This window comes from Chiloscyllium plagiosum, chromosome 38 (genome assembly GCF_004010195.1).
Source record: "Chiloscyllium plagiosum isolate BGI_BamShark_2017 chromosome 38, ASM401019v2, whole genome shotgun sequence".
In the NCBI taxonomy this organism is placed as follows: Eukaryota; Metazoa; Chordata; class Chondrichthyes; order Orectolobiformes; family Hemiscylliidae; genus Chiloscyllium; species Chiloscyllium plagiosum.
In genome coordinates this window covers 24,470,034-24,494,907 of record NC_057747.1, presented here as the reverse complement: position 1 = coordinate 24,494,907, position 24,874 = coordinate 24,470,034, and the positions used below count along the sequence as shown (strand labels likewise).

The window sequence follows — 24,874 nt, the reverse complement described above, 5'->3', positions numbered from 1 at the left end:
CCCCTTTGATTCTGGTCACACTCATAAGTGGTTATTTTTTTTTGTTACATCTTCTGTATTGAATGCTTTGTAGTTTAAAACTTTTTTTCAGATAATCACTCAGTCTTCCTCATTGCCAGTGAAAAAAAACCTGAGTTCAAGTCTGTTAAGTCTTTAATGACACTACAACTCCTTGGTTCAGGTGTCACCAATGCAAACCATTATTCCTCATCAATTGTGCTTTCCTATTTGCTATATACAGACCAGAGCTATATACAGTACTTGTAAGGTTCTCACTACTCAAAGCTTTATTATTAATTATTAGTCTTACTATTGTCACATGTATTGAGATACAGTGAAAAGTTTTGTTTTGCATGCTATACAGACAAATCATACCATCAAAATACATCAGGAAAATAAAGCGTAGAAAGCAATGTTACAGCGGCAGAGAATGTGCAGAGAAAGAGAGCGTTCAGCATTATATAAGTTCAACTTAAAACCTGCTTGCTTTTTAATTCTGTTCCTCTAGAAATCCAGCCCTATGTTTTGTACCTCTGACAGATTTACTCAGCTGTTTATCAATAGTTTGTGAATCTGTCCCCACCGTTCAATTTGAACCTCTGTTCCAGTTAGACTCTGAGAAAGGCGTAGTTCGTTATTCATTCTATAAAAAAGGACTGTTTTTATTTGGAATTTAAGTACAGAGAATTTGTACAAAGTTAGGAATTATTCGAGACCCAACTTTGAGTCCAGTAGTTTCATACCTGACTCCCTGCATCTATTTTATTTCCATTTCTTAGCAGCAGTATGTACCATCCACAAGGTGCTCTAGAGAAGTTCGGCAAGGTTCCTCAGACAGCCCTTTCCAAACCCATGGCCTCTACCATCTAGAAGGACATGGGCAGCAGATACATGGGAACCTCACCCCCTGCAAGTTCCCCTCCAAGCCACTCACCATCCTGACTTGGAAATATACCACCATTCCTTCAGTGTCACTGGGTCAAAATCCTGGAACTCCATGCCTTACCCGTAGACCTCAGGGTCTGCAGTGGTTTAAGAAGGCAGCTCACCACCACCTTCTCAAGTGTAACATGGGATTTGTCAAGAAAATGTAGGCCCAACCAGCATCACCCACATCCTATGAATGAACAAGTAGAAAGTTTTAGCCTTGTTGTTCTGTTGTTTCTTTGAGACGATTGAACGCTGCTCTGGACACTTTTGATTTCTTTTCAACACCCATTCCAAACTCTTTCATTATTTCACATCTCCTTGTCTCTTCCTAGCACAGGCCTTCCCTTTCAGTTACATTATCCTGTTCCCCATAACCTGTTTAAAACCACTATTTCTTTTTATCTTTCCTTTGTTCTGATGAAAGGTCTTCGACCTGAAACATCTGTTTCTCTCTCCACTGATGCTGCCTGACCTGCTGAGTTGCTCCAGCACTTTCCATTTTTATTTCCGTCACTAGTGTGTTTTCAGAGTGCCTACATTTTGGGCTATTTTCCGAAGTTTTATGGCCTTGAGCTAAATTAGCTTTATGTGCATTTTAATAATTTGTACAGAGATTGTTAATGTTTCTTTTTCATACACTCAAGCATAAACATTCATGCCTTTGGGTCTTAATTAAGAAAAAAAATAATGTATGCCATCAAATCTAGTTACCAAGTTAATGGAAACTTGCAGAACATTCAAATCACTTCGACTCATAGATCAAGGAAAGTAATTGGAAGTTAAAATGCATCCAATTATATATTCTGTAAACAAATGTTTCCTTCCAGTTCCCAATGTTCTGGGTGTGGTAATGCTGACAGTACATGTGGAACTCCCAAATGTACATTTGAATAATTACTCCACTTGTGTCCTTCTGAAGATTAAAGTGAAGACCACATTTTCTGCCCTGGTTCCTTTGAGCAATTTATGGGGCTGCGGTTCAGCACTGTTTCTTGTTGCTTTTTAGGGAAGCAACAGGCTAGTGGTATTATTGCTGGACTGTTAATCCAGAGATGGAAATGTGTTGCTGGAAAAGCGCAGCAGGTCAGGCAGCATCTAGGGAACAGGAGAATCGACGTTTCGGGCATTAGCCCTTCTTCAGGAATGTTAATCCAGAGACCCAGGTAATGTCTGGAGGACCATGGTTCAAATCCCACCACAGCACATGGTGGAATTTGAATTCAATAAAAATCTGCTATAAAGTTGTCTAATGATGACAACAAAAACCATTGTCAGGAAAGGGAGCAGCTCAGTGATTAGCTCTGGTGCCTCACAGCACCCGGGACCCGGGTTTAATTCTAGCCTCAGGCGTCTGTCTGTGTGGAGTTTGCACATTCTCCCCGTGTCCTCCGGGTGCTACGGTTTCTTCCCACAGTCCAAAGATGTGCAGGTTAGGGTGGATTGGCCATCCTGAATTGACCATAGTGCCCAGGGATGTGTAAACTAGGTGGGTTAGCCATGGGAAATGCAGGGTTACAGGGATAGGATAGGGAGAGTGGGTTTGGGTGAGATAATCTTCAGAGGGTCAGTGTGGATTTGATGTGCCGTTTCTACACTGTAGGGATTCTGGGAAAAATTCATCTGGAGGAAGTGGCCATCTTTACTTGGTCTGGCTTATATATGACTCCAGATTTATGGCAATGTGGTTGATTCTTATTCGGGAAATAACCCCTCACTGATGCCCTCATCCTGTGAATGAATATAAAACAAATCTTACTGTATCAGATGGAGCAGGTTAACCATTATCTAGGCTTCACCTGGAACTTAACTTGACCTGAAATTTCGATAAAAGCTCGGTTTTCTTCATTGCATGTTGCACGTATGCATCATTCAGTGTATTACACAAACCGCAGTGACCCAGGTACAACATCTGAGGTGTGGTAATCCCTGGGTTCAAGTGAAATCAAAGTCAGAAGAAGATTCAACTCCTTGAGTCCATTCTGCCATTCAACAAGAGTTGAGATTTTGGATAGGGTGGAATGCTGCTTTTTTTAATATAAAAGATAAAAGGAGCCTCCATTGTCTTTGTGAGTGCTCGAATTATATACTGTACTTTTAATGAGAAGAAACCAGTTGAATAAACTTTGAATTTTTTTTTGTTGTAAAATGTGGTTCCAGCTGCTGTGAGAATGTTATTGTGTCCTACGGGGGAGCTACTGAATTTTATATCAGGCTTTTAATTAGAACCAGTTTTAAATATTTTGATGAAATATCCCACCTCTCTCTAGCAGGAGACTCATTCGACACCAGATTTACCATCACATTGGACAGAGAATCAAGGGTTACAGGGAAAGGTTGGGAAAGTGGGCATGAGGAATGTTGGGCCAGCCATGATCCTACTGAATGGTGAAGCAGGCTTGAGGGGCCGAATGGCCTACTCCTGTTCCTATTTCTTATGGTCATAAAGCAGTAGATGCAACCTGATGGTATATTCTTTGTCTCCCTGTCCAACCCCAGCCATTTCTCTCCTGCCCATTGAGTTGGAGGGTTGGGTTTCATGTACACCCCATGTTGTTCCTTACTGTCTCCAAACTCTTCAATAATACCATAGTTAGTAATTGATAAACCATAATCAATATGGGAAATGTGCAGAAAAGGGAGATGGCAGGATATCTTTACAGAAAGAATGGGGAGAGTCGGTTAGGCACAAAGATATAGTGTAGCATAAACAGATAGAAAGGACTAATAGAGAAAAGAAACGAATAAGATGGTGACAGGATGAGAGAGAATTTTATTTTGTTCTTACCTGTGAAGTACACTATGGTAAATTAGCCCATGTATGTTGAATTACTGCAAACTTCTTGAAGGTGGAACAATCTCTGGTTTTGAATACCGAATGTTATTTATTTTGAAGCTTGTACATTGTATGATGTAACTATGTTCTCTCCAAGCCCACCCAAACTCTTTTTTTTTAACTCTCATTTTGGAAACAGCTTTTTGCAAATGAGACGGCCTCTGATCACGTTGGTTTTGCTCGGGTCAAGATTAACCTAATCAATGAAAACGACAACAGGCCGGTATTCAGCCGATCGTTATACAACGTGAGCTTGTTTGAGGATGCGTCTGTTGGACTCTCCGTCGTTGGTATTGTTGTAAGTACCTTTTGATAATTGTGCATTTCTTCCTGACCTAATGGTCTAAACCTTTCCCGTCGGCAGCTGAGAGTTAATGTTATATCAGTCAACAAAATGTGACATTAGTGTTGCTTGTGTGTCAAATTCCTCCAAGTGATCAATGATCATTCTTCTGACACATGTCAGAAAGATTAAGGAATGTTTTATGCAGCATCCCATGAATATAAATTTACGGGTAATATATCTTGGTTTGATCCATGCAATCATGTTTGTTAGTCTGAAAATGAATAAGGAATGGGTACTTTTGATAATCATTTACTAAGTAAATGTGAAGTTAACCATTTTAGTCAGAGGAATGCAAAGACAACTTATTATCAAAATGAAGAAAATCTTCAGAGTGTTATGGTGCAGAGACATCGTGGTGTTCTTGTGCATGAATGGCAGAAACCAATACACAGGGACAGTGGGTAATAAGGAAGGCAAGTGGAACTGTGGCATTTATTGTTAATAGGATAGAGTGTAAAGATAGGGAAGTGTTGCTTTTATTGTACAAGGCGTTAGCAAAACTGCACCTGGAGTATTGCATAGAGTTTTGATCCCCCTTGCTTCAGGAGGGATGAAGTTGCATTGGAGGTTGTTCGGTGGAGGTTCACTGATTGATCCAGAGATAAGGGGTTTATTATGGGAAGAGCAATTGAGCAGTTTCGATGGATACTCCCTGGGGTTTAGAAGAATGGGAGGCGATCTAATTAAGGTCAATAAGATATGAAAAGGGATTGACAAAGTAGACGTAGAGAGGATGTTTTCTCATGAGGAAATCTAGAATGAGAGGTTGTAGTTTTAGCATTTAATTTTAGTTTTAGATTTAATGTAGTTTTAGATTTAAAACAGATAGGGAGAAATTACTTCTCTCAAGTCTTGAATCTATGCAATTCACTACCCCAGAGTGCAATGGATGCTGAGTAAATTTAAGGAGGAGATAGACCGATCTTTAATGAGTAACGGGTTAAAGTGTTATAGAACGCGGGCAGGAAAGTGGAGTTGAGGCTGAGATGAGGTCAGCCATGATTGTATTAAATGGCAGAGCAGGCTTGAGGGGCTGAATGGCCTACTCCTGCTCCTAGCCCTTATGTTCCTAATGATGGGTGCTGTGAGTAAGCTGAAAGGAAAAGATCCATGTCTGAATTGTTCCACTTTAGTTGACGGTTTGGGATTGACCTTTAATATGTGTCTGGACAAGTATTTTCATGTGGAGGGGAGGCGGTGGCCTAGTGGTGTTATCGCTCGACTATTAATCCAGAGACCCAGAATAATGTTCTGGGGACCTGAGTTCAAATCCCACTGTTGTCAATTGTTGGAGAAATCCATCTGGTTCACTAACATCCTTTAGGGAAGGAAATCTGCTCTCTGGCCTACATGTGGCTCCAGAACCACAGCAATGTGGTTGACTCTCAACTGCCCTCTGAAATGGCCTGGCAAGCCTCTCAGTTGTATCAATCGCTAGAAAGTCACAACAAAGAAATGAAACCTGACGGGCCACCTGGCATCAACCTTGGAACCGGAAAAGACAACGGCAAAAACACAAACAACCCTGTCGCCCATGCAAAGACCTCCTTACCAACATCTGGGGGCTAGTGCCGAAATTGGGAGAGCTGTCTCACAGACTAGTCAACCAGCAGCCTGACATAGTCACCTTTACGGAATCATACCTTACAGATAATGCCCCAGACACCATCATTATCATCCCCGGATACGTCCTGTCCCTCCAGCAAGACAGACCCAGCAGAGGTGGCGGTACAGTTGGGAGGAAGTTGCCCTGGGAGTCCTTGACATTGACTCTGGACCCCGTGAAATCTCATGGCTTCAGTTACACACGAGCCAGGAAACTCTTACTGGCTAACATGTACCAACCTCCTTTGGCTGATGAATCAGTACTCCTCCATGTTGAATGACACTTGGAGGAAGCGCTGAGGGTGGCAAGGGTGCAAAATATACTCTGGGTGGGTACCACTACCACCACCAGGAGTGGCTCAGCAGCAGCATCACTGATTGAGCTGGTTGGATTTTAAAAGATATAACTATTAGACTTTGTCTGCGACAGGTGGTGAAGGAACCAACAAGAGGAGAAAAACATCCTTGACCTCATCCTTACTAACCAGCCAGCTGCAGAAGCATCAGTCCATGACAGTGTCAGTAAAAGTGACCACCGCACTGTCCTTGTGGAGACAAAGTCCCACCTTCACACTGAGAATAACCTCCATTGTGTTGTGTGGCAATATCACCGTGCTAAATGGGACAGACTTTGAACCGATCTAGCAACTCAACACTGGGCATCCGTGAAGCATGTTGGTCATCAACAGCAGCAGAACTGTACTCCAGCACAATCTGCAACCTCATGGCCCAGCATATCCCCCACTCAGCCATTACCATCAAGCCAGGGGATCAACCCTGGTTCAATGGAGAGTGCAGGAGGGCATGCCAAGAGCAGGATCAGGCGTACCTAAAAATGAGGTGTCAACCTGGTGGAGCTACCAAACAGGTCTACTTGTGTGCCAAACGGCATAAACAGCAAGTGATAGACAGAGCTAAGCTCAGTGGTTAGCACTGCTGCCTCACAGCACCAGGGTCCCAGGTTCAGTTCCAGCCTCGGGTGACTGTCTGTGTGGAGTTTGCACATTCTCCCCGTGTCTGTGTGGGTTTTCTATGGGTGCTCCGGTTTCCTGCCACAGGCCAGGTGAATTGACCATGCTAGGCGCATTAGTCAGAGGAGAAATGGGTCTGAGTGGGTTAACCTTCAGAGGTTCGGTGTGGACTGGTTGGGCCAAAGAGCCTGTTTCCACACTGTAGGGAATCTAATCTAATCTAAAGTGATGGAAGGTGTCATCAACACTGCTACCAAGCAGCACCTGTTCAGCAACAATCTGCTCAATGACACCCAGTCACTTACCAGGGTCAGGGCTGCATTTCACTGAGTGTGGCATCGAGGAACCCTGGCAAAACTGGAAGTAATGGGTATCAGGGGGCAAACACGTTGCTGGTTAGAGTCATGCCTGGCACAAAGGAAGATGGTTGTGGTTGTGGAGGGTCAGTCATCTCAGCTCCAGGACATCTCTAAAGGAGTTCATCAGGTAGTGTCCTCGGCCAACAATCTTCAGCTGCTTCATCAATGACCTTCCCTCTGTCATAAGGTCAGAAGTGGGAATGTTTACGGATGATTGCACAATGTTCAGCACCATTCGCGACTCCTCAGATACTGAAGCAGTCCGTGCTCAAATGCGACAAGATCTGGAAAATATCCAGGCTTGGGCCGACAAGTGGCAAGTAACATTCACGCCACACAAATGCCAGACAATGACCATCACCAGTAAGAGACACTCTAACTACCGCCCCTTGACATTACCATCATTGAATCCCCACTGTCAACAACCTAGGGGTTACCATTGACCAGAAAATCAACTGGACTCACCACATAAACACAATGGCTACAAGAGCAGGTCAGAGACAAGGGATACTGCAGCGAGTAACTCACTTCCTGACACCCCAAAATCTATCTACTATCTACAAGGCACAAGCCAGCAGTGTGATGGAACACTCCCCATTTGCCTGGATGGGTCCAGCTCCAACAGCACTGAAGAAGCTTGACACCATTCAGGTCAAAGCCGCCCACTTGATGGGCACCACATCTACAAACATTCAATCCCTGCACCACCAATGCTCAGAAACACAGTGTGTCCTATCTACAAGGTGCACTGCAGAAATTCACCACAGCATCTTCCAAACCCACGATCACTTCCACATGGAAGGACAAGGGCAACAGGTACTTGGGAACACCACCCCCTGCAAATTCCCCTCCAAGCCACTCACCATCCTGACTTAGAAATATACTGCCGTTCCTTTGCAGTCATTGGATCATAATCCTGAAATTCCCTCCCTACCGGCATTGTGGACTGCAACGATTCAAGAGGGCAGCTCACCATCACCTTCTCAAGGGCAGATAGGGATGGGCTATCAATGCTGGCCAGCCAGCGATGTTCAGGTCCCACAAATGAACAAATAAAAAGCCATGATGTGGAGGAGCCGGTGTTGGACTGGGGTGGACAAAGTTAAAAATCACTCAACACCAGGTTATAGTCCAATAGGTTTATTTGGAAGCACTAGCTTTTGCACTTCCAAATAAACCTGTTGGACAGCCACCCAATGAAGGAGCAGTGCTCCAAAAGCTAGTACTTCCAAATAAACCTGTTGAACTGTAACCTGGTGTGAGTGATTTTTAACTAAACAAAAATGTCAAGGTACATCTGTGTGCTGAAAGTTTCATGACTGAATTCCTCTGAGAGATTCTGGATTAGTGGTGCTGGAAGACAGCAGTTCAGGCAGCATCCGAGGAGCATTAAAATCGACGTTTCGGGCAAAGCTTTTGCCTGAAACGTCAATTTTACTGTTCCTCGGATGCTGCCTGAACTGCTGTGCTCTTCCAGCACCACTAATCCAGAATCTGGTTTCCAGCATCTGCAGTCATTGTTTTTTCCTCTGAGAGATGTTAATGATTATCTCCTACGTTTTGCAGTTATTAATTGCTGCACATTATAACAGAATCAGTTGTTGTGATCCCAGTGGATGGTAATAATTGACAAGCCCAATCCCAGAGAGAAACCTGACTTGATAGACCATAAGTTTTCCCTTTGCAATTTGCCTTCTGTGGTGGCCAGTCACTGAACACATTCACAAGAGGCTGACAATTATTTTTAACAAAATAATGTCAAAGTTTATTAACATTAAAAGAAAATAAATCTATTTCACACTTTTACAAGGGCAGTCAGTCCAGGGGTTACAGGTAACTCGGTCAGTAGCTGGACCATGTTCAGTTGGAGCTGTTCTCATTGGCCCATTCCCAGGATCGCCATCAATTCGGGGAAAAGTGGGAATCCCAGGTCTGGAGCTGGGCTTTGATTTGATTTATTGTTGTCACATGTATCTAAGTACAGTGAAAAGTTTTGTTTTGTGAGCAGTATTGGCAGATCATAACATACATGGACATATAGATCCTGAGGTGTTTAGACAGAATGAGGTATACTAGGATAGAGCTGCACAGGAGATACACAGATCACGGCCAACATTATTTAAAGTTAGAGAGGTCCATTCAGTAGTGTAATAACAGCAGGGAAGAGGCTGTCCCTGAACCTGTTGATGTATGTGTTCAAGCTTCTATACCTTCTGTCTGATGGAAGAGATTGGAAGAGAGCATTATCTGGGAGAGGGGTCTTCTTTCCATAGCAATGAGAAAACTAGATGGAGTCCATAGCTGGGAGGTTGGCTTCCGTGATTGTATGCACAGCTCAGACCATGTTCTCTAGCTTCGTACAGTCCTGGGCAGAGCAGATGCCATACCAGGCCATTATGCACCCGATACAGATGCACCATTGGAAGCATTCTAACAGTTGGTGAGGATCCTTATGGACATACTGAACTGCCTAAGCTTCCTGAGGAAGAAGAACTGATTAATTGAAATGAGTCATTGAGGAAATGATTACATTGAATGGAGGCAATTCAGGATAGAAATTAAGGGTCTCTTGGATTGAAGGAGGTGACTGGGAGTAGCAGGAAGGGATTTTACCAGTCATGATCATTCTAGCCTCTGTATGATCAAGTCCATGATAATTTGCAAAGCCATGGGCTCCAGGGGAAGGGGTGCAGGAGGTGGTAAGTTGGGAAAATTGATGGTTTTATAAATCGGTTAAATGAGAAACACAGGGACAGCCGCAGCACCAAGGGAATAGGACGATTGTGTGACTCAGAACCAACCTGGAGGTCACTCACGGGGACCTCATCAGCTCACCAACTTCCACCCAGTGTCCGCTGCGCAATGACAAGGCAAAATGACTGCCATTATAGGCAGAGTGGGCAGACTTAGTTATTGTCTATTTCTTCAGCAGCCAATAAAACTTGTTTGAACCACTAAGGGCAATTGTATTCATCTTGTATCCACTGCTCCAGCAATGGCACCCCACCGAGAGCAAATTGCACTTTGTTACAGAATCACAGAATGGTTCCGATGCAGAAGGAGACCATTCAGCCCATTGGGTCTACAGCATCAGCACCCATTGTCCAAAAATGATTCTGGCTTCCAGTGGTCATGACCGTTACATTGTTGACACTAATTGCCTCCTTATCATGTGAGCGCAACAAGTGTATTCAGACGCGCTAACGTAACAGCATCACTTGGCCTCGGCATTTCTGAAGCACGTTCTGGAGCCAACACTGAACGAAGCACTTCAGAACCCCCTCTGGTTACACCTTTCTCCAGTCAAGTCAAAGATTGTTCCCTCATGGCACGACAATCTGCCCCACACCTGCCACCTTCTCCACTGGGCAGTCATAACCCTCGTTGACCTGGTTGAGAGGCAATCCTTCCTGTATTGAGAGAAAGATAAGGTTTAAGACTGACAGAGGGGATGCAAGAGGAGTTAGCGGTGTTGCAGTGTTCAGTGAGATGGTGTGGAGTCCCCAGTGAGTGAGTTGGAAGCTCAGAGGGTAGAGTATATAGTTTGGAAGATGAGGTGTGGGAGAGTCCTTGAGTGGATGTGATGAATGCAGTGGTGAGAGCTATATGAGCCACGATGACACGTGTTTACGATCGCCCAGTTAGAGCAAGAAGATGCTAACACTTCCCACGCACGTACGTGTGTGTGTGTGTGTGTGTGTGTGTGTGGGCAGTGTTGTGGGAGTGTGCGGGGGCAGCATTGGGGGAGTGTGCAGGGGCAGCAGCAGCTTACTGACCTTCTCTCCACACCACACTGCATTGTGTAGGACAGTGCACTAACCTGGGCTACTGGGTCAGTCCAGAATGATGCACTCACGTGGCACATGGTGTCCTTTCCATCTGTATCTCCAGGCCCCAGGCACTGAACTGAGGAACTAGCCTCCTTTCCTGGGCCCACAGGGTGAGAGGTAAATCCTGGCCAACAATATCTGAAGTGAAATGCAACTGGGCTACAGACATGCATCCACCATGAGAACAATTGAAGATACCGGCAATTGGGAACACTTCACCTCACCCTAGGGGAGGTGGTAGCCTAGTGGTATCATCACTGTGCTGTTAATCCAGAGACCCAGTAATATTCTGGGGACTTGGGTTCAAATCCTGCCATGGCAAGTGGTAGACTTGTAATAAAAATCTGGAATTAGAAGTCTAATAATGACCCATTGTCAATTGTTGGAAAACCCCATCTAGGTCATTAATGTCCTTTAGATTCCCTACAGTGTGGAAACAGGCTCTTCGGCCCAACCAGTCCACACCAACCTTCCGAAGAGTAACCCACCCAAACCCAGACCCATTTCCCTCCGATTAATGCACCTAACACTATGGGCAATTTAGCATGGCCAATTCACCTAACCTGCTCATCTTTAGACTGTGGGAGGAAACCGGAGCAAACCCACAAAGACCGTCACCTGAGGCTGGAATTGAACCTGGGATCCTGGTGCTGTGAGGCAGCTGTGCTCACCGCTGAGCCACCATGCCACCATCTTTACCTGGTGACTCCAGACCCACAGAAAAGTGGTTGACTCTGAACTGTCCTCTGAACAATTAGGGATGGGTAATAAACGCTGGCCTGGTAGGTGAGAATAAATCTTAAAAACGTGCTGCGTGATTCCACGAGGTAGGATTATGAGATAAAGAGCAAACTGTGAGCTGTGGGGGATGACATCATCAATCTCACTTGGAAGAACACTTTGCCTGCCTCACCTTCACACTCTAAACATGAACCAATGGTTAGACATGACTCCGTTCCACTTTGGAACCCCGGTTTAAGATAATGATAACAGTGTATTATGAACCTTCATTAATATGTCATGTTTCAACATGGAAATGGTGGGGAAATGTAATTCCTTTACTCCCTAAGAACCTGGATGTTTTCAGGTGAGGAAGTCTTCCAACGATATGTTCTGATTGGCGCTTCAGATGGCTTTTTAGAGCAATTTGCAGTGATTGTACCTATCCTGTGAGGTTAGTTATTTTTGCAACTTAACCTAATTTATGTCACATTGTTGTGCTACTTGTGATCCATCTCTGTAGGTTTCTCATCTTGATGCCGGTGTTGGACTGGGGTGTACAAAGTTAAAAATCACACAACACCAGGTTATAGTCCAACAGGTTTATTTGGAAGCACTAGCTTTCGGAGCGCTGCTCCCTCATCAGGTGGTTGTTCAACCACCTGATGAAGGAGCAGCACTCTGAAAGCTAGTGGGCGACACGGTGGCACAGTGGTTAGCACTGCTGCCTCACAGAGCCCGAGACCCGGGGTCAATTCCCGCCTCTGTGTGGAGTTTGCGCATTCTCCCCATGTCTGCGTGGGTTTCCTCCAGGTGCTCCAGTTTACTCCCACAATCCAAAAATGTGCAGGTTAGGTGAATTGGCCATGCTAAATTGCCTGTCGTGTTAGGTGAAGGAGTAAATGTAGGGGAATGAGTCTGGGTGGGTTGTGCTTCGGCGGGTCGGTGTGGACTTGTTGGGCTGAAGGGCCTGTTCCCACACTGTAAGTAATCTAATCTAGTGCTTCCAAATAAAGCTGTTGGACTATAACCTGGTGTTGTGTGATTTTTAACTCTCATTTTGAAGGGATGGCCATCGGATAACAAATACAAAATATTTGGAGATGCTGATAAGTTATTAGAAGTTATCTGTGTTAACACAGTGGTAGTATCTATTCCTCTAGGCTAAATGGTCTGGGTCCATGTCCCACATGCCCCAAGGTGTGTCATAAATGTCCTAGCAGATTGATTAAAAGTAATTGAAGGTTTTTGGTAGTTAGTGAGGATTTGAGACCACTCCAGGATTGGACCACATCATTGGGCAAAGTGTGCTGCACTTTCTCAAATGGGAAATTTAATGCTTGTCCCACTATACTGTTTCACTGCATCTGTTGGTGATTGCAGATTCCATGCCACTGGATTAAGACAGCCATAGGATTTCCCCAGTATTGCAAGACAGCAAAGGAACGCAAGTTGATCATCCATCCCACTGTGATTTACTGCTACCTGCTGCTTTTTGCCTGAGTAAAAGTGAAGTTGCCACTCATAGTGTACCATAGGGCTGCTCTCTCATTAGGAAGAGAGATGACTGGTGGTGGTTTAACCTGACGGTCACCAAGCCTCAAGTGAGGGGCAGCATTATGACTGAGTCCTTCATGGTAACCTCAGCCAGTGTGGGAATTGAACCCACGCTATTGGCATCATTGTGCATCGTAAACCATTTGTCTAGCCAGTAATGATTGCAAGTTCCCCTCCAAGCCACTCACCGTCCTGACTTGGAAATATCTCACTGTTCCTTCAGTGTCACTGGCTCAAAATCCTGGAACCCCCTTCTCAGGACATTGTGGGTCAAACCATAGCACACGGTCTGCAGCGGTTCAAGAAGGCAGCTCACTCCCACCTTCTCAAGGGGGGGCAACTAGGGACAGGCAATAAATGTTAGCCCATTTAGTGATACCCACCTCCTGATTCAATAAAATAAAAACGATATTGTTGTAAATTATTGTATTAGGTGGTGACACATTGAATTTGAAGACATTTCAATCACTTCAGAGAGATCTGATATGTTGTTTTATCATTGCAAGCTCCTTGCCTGCAGTGTGCCATGTTAATGAGGATATATTGGCCCAGATTTAGTTCTAGCTCCATGCTCACTATTATAAAGGGATAACGTGGATAACAACTTTTGGCAACTCTGCATGTACAGTTGAACGGAGAAATCAAATTCTACCGTTATTATTCTCTTACAGAGATTTTGCAACAGGTTATGCTTTGAAATGAGCTTAACATAAGGTGTTCACAGCACCTTCCTTATTAAAGTGTTGAGTCCTTTTCCAGATCGAATGATATAAAAACATTGGGCTCATTTGCAGCAGATTGTTGAGAGTGGTGACCCTACTGGGTCAGAACTGATCAGAATCTGTGCAGTGCTGGCTTTGACCAGCCCCACCAGTGATGGGAAGGAAAACAAACTCTCTAAAACTGAGTCTTGAACTGTTTCAATGGGACCAGGACTAGCATCGATGTTTAAGGAAAGCCCACAAAAGATCATTTGGGTTACTGTTGCCGCACCCTGTCCTGTAATTTGCTGTTAGCCCGTACCAAATCAGCCAATTGAGGTGGTTGCTCGGCAGCGTACAGCTCACGTGACCAACTCAACGAGGCCGAAGCCTCAGAATGGCAGTGAGTCAAAGAGTCATACAGCACGGAAACAGACCCTTCGGTCCAACCCGTCCATGCTGACCATTGTCCCAAACTAAACTAGTCCCACATGCCTGTGTTTGGCCCACATCCCTCCAAACCTTTTGTACTCATGTTCTTATCCAAATCTCTTTTAAACATTGTAACTTTACTTGCATCCATCACTTCCTCTGGCAGTTCATTCCACACACTAACCACTCTCTATGTAAAAAAGGTTGTCCCTCAGGTCCTGTCTAAATCTTTCTCCCCTCACTTTAAAAATATGCCCCCTAGTTTTGAACTTCCCTACTTAGGGAAAAGACCTTTGTTATTGATCTTATCAATGCCCCTCATGATTTTAGAAAGCTTTATAACATCACACTTCAACCTCCTCTGCTCCAATGAAAGAAGTCCCAGCCTTTCCAGCCTATAGCTCAAACCCTCCATTCCTGTAGTGGTGGTTGGCATGTGCATCCTGCCAATGCTATAAACTCCAGAATAAATGGCTGCAGTCCAGCTCAGGCAATTGTCAATAGTGATCTGCCACTTCAATGTTGACTGCAGTGTGTAAACACAACCAAAGTCGATAAAGTGCGGAGCTGGAAAAAGCACAGCAGATCAAGCTGCATCAGAGGAGCAAGAGAGTTGACGTTTCAGGTTGGGTCCTTTCATCAGTGCCACACTTTATCGCCTCCGACTTTCCAGCACCTGCAGTCCTCACTATCTCCCAGTAAGCACGACTATGGCTGACTTCATCCCTCCCCCCCAACTCTCTCTGGATAACACAGCGGGTGTAGACACATAAGTAGCAAAAACTGCAAAAGTTAGGTCTAATGCAACAGGAAATTTACTTTATGGTCTCCCTGTCATTTATAGAGTATGTTGCCTTTCAGTGTTGTCACTGCTTCATGAGTAGTCCATCTGAATCTCTGTTTGTAGAACATTCTTGGCCCTGATTCTCTAAAGTCTCTCCAAGATATTCGTGTGATTTTGGCTGATGGCCCAAAAACTGCAGGAAAACCTGGTATTACGTTTGGGTTCCATTGCAATCTTAGTGACATTCCAACAATGACTACACTTTGAATGCACCTCATTGGCTATTTGGGATATTCTGAGGCCAGAAAATGTGTGATATCAATGTATCTCTTTTTCTTTTTAGAGAATGTGAACATAGACTTGTTTCATTTCTTTATTTCATGCTGTCCAAGTGCAGCTGGTTTATTGGTAACAGCATGTTTCGATGATATTAAGTGCACTAACAGTTGGCCTATTCACTTCTAACAATGCAACACAACACAACACATCAATTGGAAATAATGCTTCTTGTTATTTAGAATATATATCAGAGACTCTTTTTTAAACTGTAATCCTTCATGTGCCTTTTAAATGATAACTCCAGACCATTCCAGTTTTATTCTTGAGTTGAGATCTTGTTAGAGCATGCAATTATCTAATTTCACTCCCAGGTATCCATTACTGTCTATTTATTGGTGCAAACGTGTTCTGTAAATTTTGCATTTAAAAAGAGCTCTCACAAAGTCCTCATAACTGCGCAGTTTTGTTTGTTTTTCTTTTGTGGATAGGAGCAATACATAGAATTATTTTCAGTTGTGATTATTTTATGAACAGATGGTTTTAAATTAGAAATTGCACACAAGATGGCTACATTTGGCAGGTATAATTACTTGAAACAGATGCTCGAAAATCTAATTGCTCAGCCATTAACAGCAATAATGTTGTTTCTTTAGATTTTAAACACCAACAGGCCAACAGAAGAAGAAAAAAACAGTACGCTACCAACAAACAATTACTTAATTCTTGAGGCATTGACTAAAACTACTGAGATAGAATTTCCATCCTTTGCAGTCAGTCCCTGTCTAGAATTACCTCAGAGCTGAAAATGTGTTGCTGGAAAAGCGCAGCAGGTCAGGCAGCATCCAAGGAGCAGGAGAATTGACGTTTCGGGCACAAGCCCTTCTTCAGAATTACCTCAGAAATGACAAATTGCCACAGAAAGGACAAGGGGCAGGTTTGGTCCAGTGAATCAATGTTGATGTTTATCCATCACACAAACAGTAGCACTAATCTGGGTGCATTCCTGACAAGTTTTACTACCCCTTTCCTTCATTCACCTCGCCCTCACCCATTCTTCAGCTGAGGATGATCACAGAATTGACAAACAATACGAAAATAGTGCAGCAAAAAAGTACTCCCAAAAACCAGGAGATTACAGGGAGTATTATGGGAGATAAGATTCCATGTCGATAATTGTGAAGTGGTAACATTTAAAGTGAAATAAATATGGAAAGCTGTTTCTGCTGATTGGGGCAGGTGGAGTCAAAGATGTGGGATCATTGTCTTAAACCTTGGAGCCAGACAATTTAGGCATGGAATTAGGAAACATTTCTTCACACATACGCGAGGAGAGGCTTGGAATTGTCATCAGTAAATGGCTCTTGAAGCTTAAAAAAACATTTTAAATCTGAAATGGATAGTTTTTGGTCAGTAAAGGTATTGAGAGAATGGGGCATAGTATCTGGTCGCTAATTCAAGTCATGCATTTCAACTCTTCCCAAACCTCTGGATTATAAAATTCTGTTCTAACATGTATCTCAAATCTATTTCCCTCCATACTCTGGTTCTCAATCATTTTGTTTTCATCTCCTTTGTTCAAACCCCTCAAAACTTTCTATATTTCCATCAGATCTCCCTTTAACCCTCCCTCCCCTGTCTGCATTGAAACTTGCCCTAAATTCTCGCGCATGTAGGCCAGACCAGTAAGGATGGCAGATTTCCTTCCGTGAATACATTGTAGAATCCCTACAATATGGAAACAGGCCATTTGGCCCATTGAGTCCACACCAACCCTCCGAAGAGCATCCCACCCAGACCCACCCCCACCCTATAATACCATGGCTCATCCACCTAGCCTGCACATTCCTGGAGACATTGGGTAATTTAGCATGGCCAATCCATCTAACCTGCATATCGTTGGACGATGGGAGGAAACAGGAGCACTCGGAGGAAACCCACGCAGACACGGGGAGAACATGCAGACTTCACGCAGTCAAGCGCCGGAGGCTGGAATCAAACCTGGGTCCCTGGTGCTGTGAGGCAGCAGTGCTAACCACTGAGCCACCGTGCTGCCCTATTCTCTGAAGCTAATGGAATTTCTTACTGCTGAGGATTGTTGAAGCTGCAGTGTTATATATGTACAAGGGACTGAGACAGTGAGATATTTAATCAAAGAGGGAATCAAGGATTATGGGGAAAGGCAGGAAAGTGGGGTTGAGGGTTATCGGATCAGTCATGATTTCATTAAAATTTGGAGCTCACTGAATGGCCTGAATGGGCTGCTTCTGCTCCTGGGAAAAAGGCCTCCTTCTGTGTAGCAAGTGCCGGACTCTAACTTGTTGGTCAATATTAAAAAGGCCATATGCTACACACAAGGCCAGTCATTCAGTTTACCTGGTTGCCTGTTCTTTTCGGCAGCCCAGAAAAAAAAATCAACCTTGGATTGTTTGTCAATGGTTTTCTGAAAGTACCGCCTTGCCCGCTGGGGATCAGGGTGCAAGGGGAATGGTAATGCCCCAGTCAAACCAGGAATAGATCTGAAGCAGCACTTTATGATATTGCAACATAGCAGACAGAGATTGTATCACATATCTCCTCAGGGGGAGGCTGCTGAACCTGGAAGGTATAAGTTGCAAAAAAGAAGCACTGGTCCCACACCCCTCCATCATTGCAATACACTCACCGAAGGAATTACAGATACAAAAGATTAGATTGGAATAATTTATAGAACAATCTTTTCAAAGGGCTTTTGATGGCACTTTGTGCAATAGCCATCTGTTGCTCATTACAACAAAGCATGAAGGAAATTGATACGGGGAGCAGGTGTTTAAATGGACAGAATATGGTCAGTGTAATCCAAGGCAGGCATCTATCTGCTTTAGCTGGAGTGACAGATTGTGTGCTGCATTCTGCATCCTGTTTGCGCATCTGCAAAATGAAGATCATTATCAGAAAAGTTCAATGCCCATTGGCTGTCGCTCTTGCGCTGTACTGACAAACTGAGGCTTGGTTTGACAGTCAGAGGGTAAGACTAAGATGTCATCATCAACTGGCTATTGTGTCATTTGTTTGTCATTATTTTTGTGAAACATTTCTCTCACTGCAGAACATATTGTAGTTTGATAAGTTAAAAAGAATAAGTTTGTCCAACCTCTTATGTTCTTCAAGATTTTAAAGTAGCAGTCTGTCTCCCAAAGGCTTGGTTAGGCATGGTGTAGTGATCAGAACAATATCAGGCAGATGGAACTCATAGAATAGGAGTTCCCTGACTGGGGCTGTTAACCTAGTCCAATCAGGGAGCCCTGGCTGACAGATATAAACAGGAGTGTTAGGGGTTCTGCTCTCTCTGGGAGTTGGTGCTGAGGGAGCGAGGTCAGTGTGTTGTGTTATGCACATGTAATTAAAGGGTGATTTGGTGACGGGATACCAGTCTCTGTGGAGTTATTTCACATGGCAGTCTTTTTTATCCACTCTTGGGATGAGGGTGTCACTGGCTGGACAGCATTTATTGCCCGTCCCCAGTTGCCCCAGAGAAAGGTGATGGTGAGCTTCCTTCTTGAACCGCTGTGGTCCGTGTACTGTAGGTTTACCCACAATGCCATTTGGGAAGGAATTTCTAGATTTTAACCCAGCGACCCAGAGTCTGATTCTCACAGAGTTTAACACTGAAGTCTTAAAGAAATTCTTCAATAGCAATAACAACTTGCATCCTAATAGCATCTTTTAATGTAGCAAAGCGTCCCAGGGACCATCACAGAAATACAAAAACTATGTAAGGAGATGACAGGTGCCCCCCAAAAAAATAGAAAACATGTTGTAACAGGTAAAGCTGTCATAGTCCCACTGGACCTTCGGGGTACACTCTCATGAATCAGAGAGAAAGAGAGCTAGACAACTGGTGATGGTGTAACCTGAGGATCAGGTGAAGGGAGAGGTTGGAAAGGAGAGTCCTTCATGGGAACCACGGCTACATTTTAAGGAACATCTGAAAAGAGGGGGGAGAGATAGCAGGGAAGAGGAGTGGGAGGTAAAGGGAAGGAATTCCAGAGGTTTAGGACTTAGCTGAAGGCATGGCCACTAACAGTAAAACATATGAATTGTATAGAGCCCAGGTTTGGCCGAGATCCCAGAGGTTTCAGAGATAGGGAGGGGCAAGGCCTGGAAGGTTTTGAAAGCAGGCACAATTAGTTTAAAATCGAGGCAGTGCTGCACCAGGTGCCGTGTATTTCAGTGAGCGCAGGAGAGCGAGTAGGTTAGTCTGCACAACCCATGCAAGTTGGGGATAGGGTCAACAGAGTTTTGGGTACATTGTGTTTTACATGGTTCAATATTTCTGTTTAATTTTAAAATGTAAATTTCAGCATCACCAACATTCAAGTGTTCAATTCCCGTTTTGAATTTACTGACTTCACCAAAGTTGATATATTTTAAGCGATGATTGCTTCATTTCTGACCTGGACAGAGAACTGTAGCTCAGGGCACAAAGATTTCATTGGTTTTAAAGCATACACAGAGCTAATAAAATATGAGGAATTGATGTTTGTAATTTGGAACTAATAGTATGAAATTGTGCTCCTATCTGGATCTTCACCCAAATACGAGAAGGAGAGTCAGAGTCAAGAAGTGCAAGAGTGGAAAAGCACAGCTGGTCAAGCAGCATCCGAGGAACAGGAGAGGTGATGTTTCTGGCATAAACCCTTCATCAGGAATGTGCAGTCAAATATCTTACTCTGCTGTTTATAAAATCCGTGCTCCTTGTTATTAAGAAGGCTGTGATATCTTACACTGAGCAAAGTTCGCAGCTAACAGGGTTTATCTCATTTGAGAAGAACATAAGAATTAGGAACAGGAGCAGGCCATTCAGCCCTTTGAGCCTGCTGTGCTATTCAGTACAGTCATGGCTGATCTCATTTCAGCCTCAACTCCAAATTCCCACCCACTCTCCATCTCCCCTCAGCCCATTACTCAATAAAAATCTATCTCCTCCTTAAATTTACTTAATATCCCAGCATCAATCACACTTTGGGAGAGTGAATTCCACAGAATCACAACCCTTGCAGAGAAAAGTAATTTTCACCTCATCCCTGTTTTAAATTTGCTGCCCCTTACCCTAAAACTATGACCCCCTTCGTCCAGATTGACCCACATGAAGAAACATTTTCTCTACATCTAAGTAGGTGTAGTTGATCAAAGCATACAAAACAGCTGTACTACAAGAAACCAAATAGTGACTTTAATGATAAAATGTACCCACTCACCAACATTGGGAGCATTGCTAAACTTTGGAAGGAAACCAGGCGTGAGGAACGCAGGCTGCACTGGCCCAAGAAAGCTATAATTTCTATTGAACTGAAACAGAAATGCGGTAGTAAATGAGTTTAAGTCCCTATGTAGTACTTGACCATGTAATCCAGGCTGAATGTCTAGTGCAGGAATGAGGGACTGTTGAGTTTTCGAACACGGTCCTTAGTTGAAGGGTTGAACTGCATTTGGGTTCATGTCAATGTTAAGGAGCTGATTCCACTGTGTATGAGCAAAGTCCTCTTGCTGGCAAGCAATCCTCTCTCAGTTAATAGCAATGTTTTCTTTAAATTGCATACCCTTTAAGATAAGGGTATTCTATCACTTGTGCTTATGGCCACAAAAGACGAGCAAATTTATTACAACTGTGAAATAACATGTAATGAAATATTTATGCATCTCCATGGACACATTAAACTTTAAGCCATTTAAACAGTTTTCTTTTCACACAAGCTGCCTGTAATGGCCTCCTGTTGTACCAGTAGTACTGTTAGTTCTAATTTCTAATGAAATGGTTGCTGATGGTGCTTCCTTCCCCATAACCTGTTCCATTGAGTTTTATTGGGAGTTAAAGCAATGACTTTCTAAATTGTCAGGTCTCTGTTTCACAGTGAAGTGAAAATCCAACTTTGTAATGAAATGGATTAAAAAGCTGAACTCATCTGGGAACGTTTGCCTCTCTCCACACATTATGTTGCCATTCTCATAATCTATATTCAAGTAGTTAAAGTCCTCAATTATAGCCTCTTTGTAATGTTGGCTCTGTAGTTTCCCTACAGATTTGTGTACCCCTGCATCGTTCCAACTGGTGTTACATAGACTCCACAAAGGAGGAAAATTCATCCTTTTTGTTCTGTAACTTCAGTCAGTCTTTCAACCCATTGAAACCTCATCTTTCTCCCACTCTGAGCTGCTATCCTTAACCTGCCACCTTCTTCTTTTCCTTCTATTCCTATCTTTTCTGAAAACTTTGATCCTGGGAATATTTAACATCCAGTCCTGCCCTTCCTTGAGTCAGGCCTCTGTTAAAACCTCTCAGCATCGTATTTCCACATGGCAATTGATGCCTATAACTCCCCAGGCTTATTTACTATACACTGTGTGTTCACATACATGTGCAATAAACCTTGATTTAGACTTCATTACTTTCTCTCTCATTGCAACTTTATCTATTCTCTATACTAGTGCTTTTTGTCTCCAAATATTTTGTGCATTCTGATGTTGCCCTCTAACATTCTCTCTTGCTTCCCATACTTCCTGCCAAATTAGTTTAAAAACCCTCCCACAAGCACTAGCAAAACACCTGCCACTCAGTCCTATCGGATTGTCTGTTTATTATCTTCCTGAGAGCCAATTCCGTTGTCCCAGGAATCTAAAATGCTCCTTCCTGCATCACATTTTCAACTGCACCTTCATCTGCCTCTTCCTCCTCAATAAAGTATTATGTGTTTTTTAAGCTGGGCTTTGTAGTTGGGAAAATGTGAAAGAATGATTGAGGAAATGCAGGCAATATTCAGCAAGCCTTTCAGCATTTGTGAAAAGAGGAATACAATTAACCTTTCAGGTTGCTGAGGTTTTACAGGTTGTAAGGAAAGTATCATTCTGCTTCCATTGCACCCATTGCATTCTCTTCATCAGGAATAGCATCCTCTTCATCACAGGTTTAAGGTGCAACAAGGAAGAGAAAAGAGCACGAGCTTAAAAAGTTCAGGCTCATCTCCATTAACTTCAGCGCTTCCAAATCTTTGCCTTGCAAACCCCAATTTGTTTGTCACCCGTGTGCTTGCTGACCCATGTTGATTCCTGATCCGGCAAGCTCCCAATTTGAAAATTTCTAATCCTCGTGTCCAAGTCCCTCCATCACCTCAGCTGTCTCTGACCATAAGTTCCTCAAACCTTCGAACCCTGTCTGAACTTTGGCCCTCCACAGTTCTGGCCCTTATCCCCAGTGTTCATTGCCCTGGGATTGGTGGCTGTGCCTTCAGCCAATCAGGGCCTACGTTTTGCAGTTTGTTCCTTCTCCCTTCTCTGAGACGCGGTGTAAAACCTGGCTTTGGGATCAACCTTTTTTTTTAATGCAATAGTGGGATGTGGGAATTTCTGATTGGGCCAACATTTATTACCCGTCCTTAGTTACCCTGGAGAAGGTGGTGGTGAGCTGCCTTCCTAAACCACTGAATGCACCAGCAATGGCTTGGGCAACAGCTTCAGTATCGGAGACTTGGTGGGTCCGGTCTGTCCCTCCCTGCTATGTCAGCTTCGGCAGTGGCATCATGAAGAATGCTTTGGCCCTCTCAGGAGCAGCTTCAGTGGCAGTGTTCCATAGTCACTCCATAAACCCAGAAACCTTGGTGGAATCAAAAGGTGAACTTTGTTCTAACTTTGTCTCAATTATTTCTTTTTATAATTTATGTAATTAAAATGATACCTAATTGTGGTGACTCATAACATCTCGCTATATTTTTCACAAATACAAGTGACAGTAAATTGTTATTCTATTCATAGAATCCCTACAGTGGGGAAGCAAGCCATTCAGCCCATTGAGTCCACACCAACCCTCTGAAGAGCAAACCACCCAGACCCACCCCATGTCCTATCCCCATAACCCTGCATTTCCCAAGGCTAGCCCACACATCCCTGGACACTATGGAGCAAGTTAACACAACCACAATGGGAGGAAACTGGAGCACCCGGAGGAAATCCACACAGACACAGGGAGAACGTGCAAACTCCACACAGACAGTTGCCTGAGGCTGGAATTGAATCTGCGTCCCTGGCGCTGTGAGGCAGCAGTGCTAGGATTCCAGGATTACCTGTTCTTGTGTCACCTGCTTTGAATGTTAAATATCAATGTTTGACAGTGCCATTCCTGTGAAACCACACGATATGATCTTAAAGGTGCTATGCAGGTTCAAGTTGTTGTTGACAAATATTTTGTTTAGTTCTCTTCGACTCCCACTTGTTGGACCCATGTCTGTGAATGTGCAATGGGTTAGGTTTGCAGCCTAGCATGGGTAATGAAGCATTACTTAATTATGTTCAGTCAGCCTTCAGGCATTCTGTTCTGTGGCACATTATGTTTTCAAAATGTCACTGCAGTTCCACGCTCCCTTCTCAAGTTACTCAATGACAAAACAAAATCTAGTCAGGAGATACAAGGCTGAGTGGATCCCTGGGGGTGGATGGTGTGCAGAGGGGGTGAAAGTAGGGTTGTATCGCCACTAGTTCTGACTGCAACTAAATATTGTCCAGAAATGCGAGGTTGGAATAAGACTGACTTCCAGCTGCTTTTGCTAAATGTTGCTCTTGCAGAGACATTAGAGCTCTACATTAGTCCGAGCTGCTAAGTGCATAATTTACTGAGAGCTGCTCATGGAACCTTTAAGGGAACTTCTGTCTCTCATGGGAAAATTTCAAGTTTCTTCACACAACATGTAGGTAAAGTAATGGAAAGGCTACTGAGGGATAGGATTTATGAGTATCTGGAAAGACACTGCTTGATTAGGGACAGCCAGCACGGATTTGTGAAGGGTAGGTCTTGCCTTACAAGTCTTATTGAATTCTTTGAGGAGGTGACCAAGCATGTGGATGAGGGTAGAGCAGTGGATGTAGTATACATGGATTTTAGTAAGGCATTTGATAAGGTTCCCCATGGTAAGCTTATGCAGGAAGTCAGGAGGCATGGGATAGAGGAAATTTGGCCAATTGGATAGAAAACTGGCTAACCGGTTGATGTCAGAGAGTGGTGGTAGATGGTAAATATTCAGCCTGGAGCCCAGTTACAAGTGGAGTTCCGCAGGGATCAGTTCTGGGTCCTCTGCAGTTTGTAATTTTTATTAATGACTTGGATGAGAGAGTCGAAGGGTGGGTCAGTAAATTTGCAGAATAGTTTGATATATTTGAGTGCCTTTCTTGACCGTTTTCGAGATCATTGAAGAGTTTATCACATGTCTGTGCATCTCGAGTCAGTTTTAGGACAGACCAGGAAACCACGGGAGATTCACTTCCTGAAAGTATATTGGGGAAGGAAATTGATATTTACAAGCAACGTTGACATCAATGTGAATATTACTGGCATCAGATTTCACAGCTCGATATTTAAAAATGTATTTTTAACTTCTACCAGCTGCCAGTGCATTAACCTGGTCTGGATTAATAACCCAGTGCCATTTACACAACAGCGCCATCTCCACATGGGGACCTATCGGAAACCACACTGAGCAGTTTAGTTCTGTGCTGCTTGACAG

The 24,874-nt window shown here is 43.7% G+C and overlaps 1 protein-coding gene across 3 annotated transcripts in view; it reads left to right on the top strand.

The window, feature by feature from the left end:
- The window catches only part of cdh23 (cadherin-related 23), a 799,974-nt gene that overhangs the window by 296,262 nt on the left and 478,838 nt on the right, over positions 1 to 24,874 (top strand). For all 3 annotated transcript variants that reach the window (XM_043679154.1, XM_043679152.1, XM_043679153.1), the window contains exon 14: positions 3,903 to 4,061. In XM_043679154.1, coding sequence (XP_043535089.1) covers positions 3,903 to 4,061 — 159 coding nt within the window. The remainder of the gene's footprint in view (positions 1 to 3,902; positions 4,062 to 24,874) is intronic.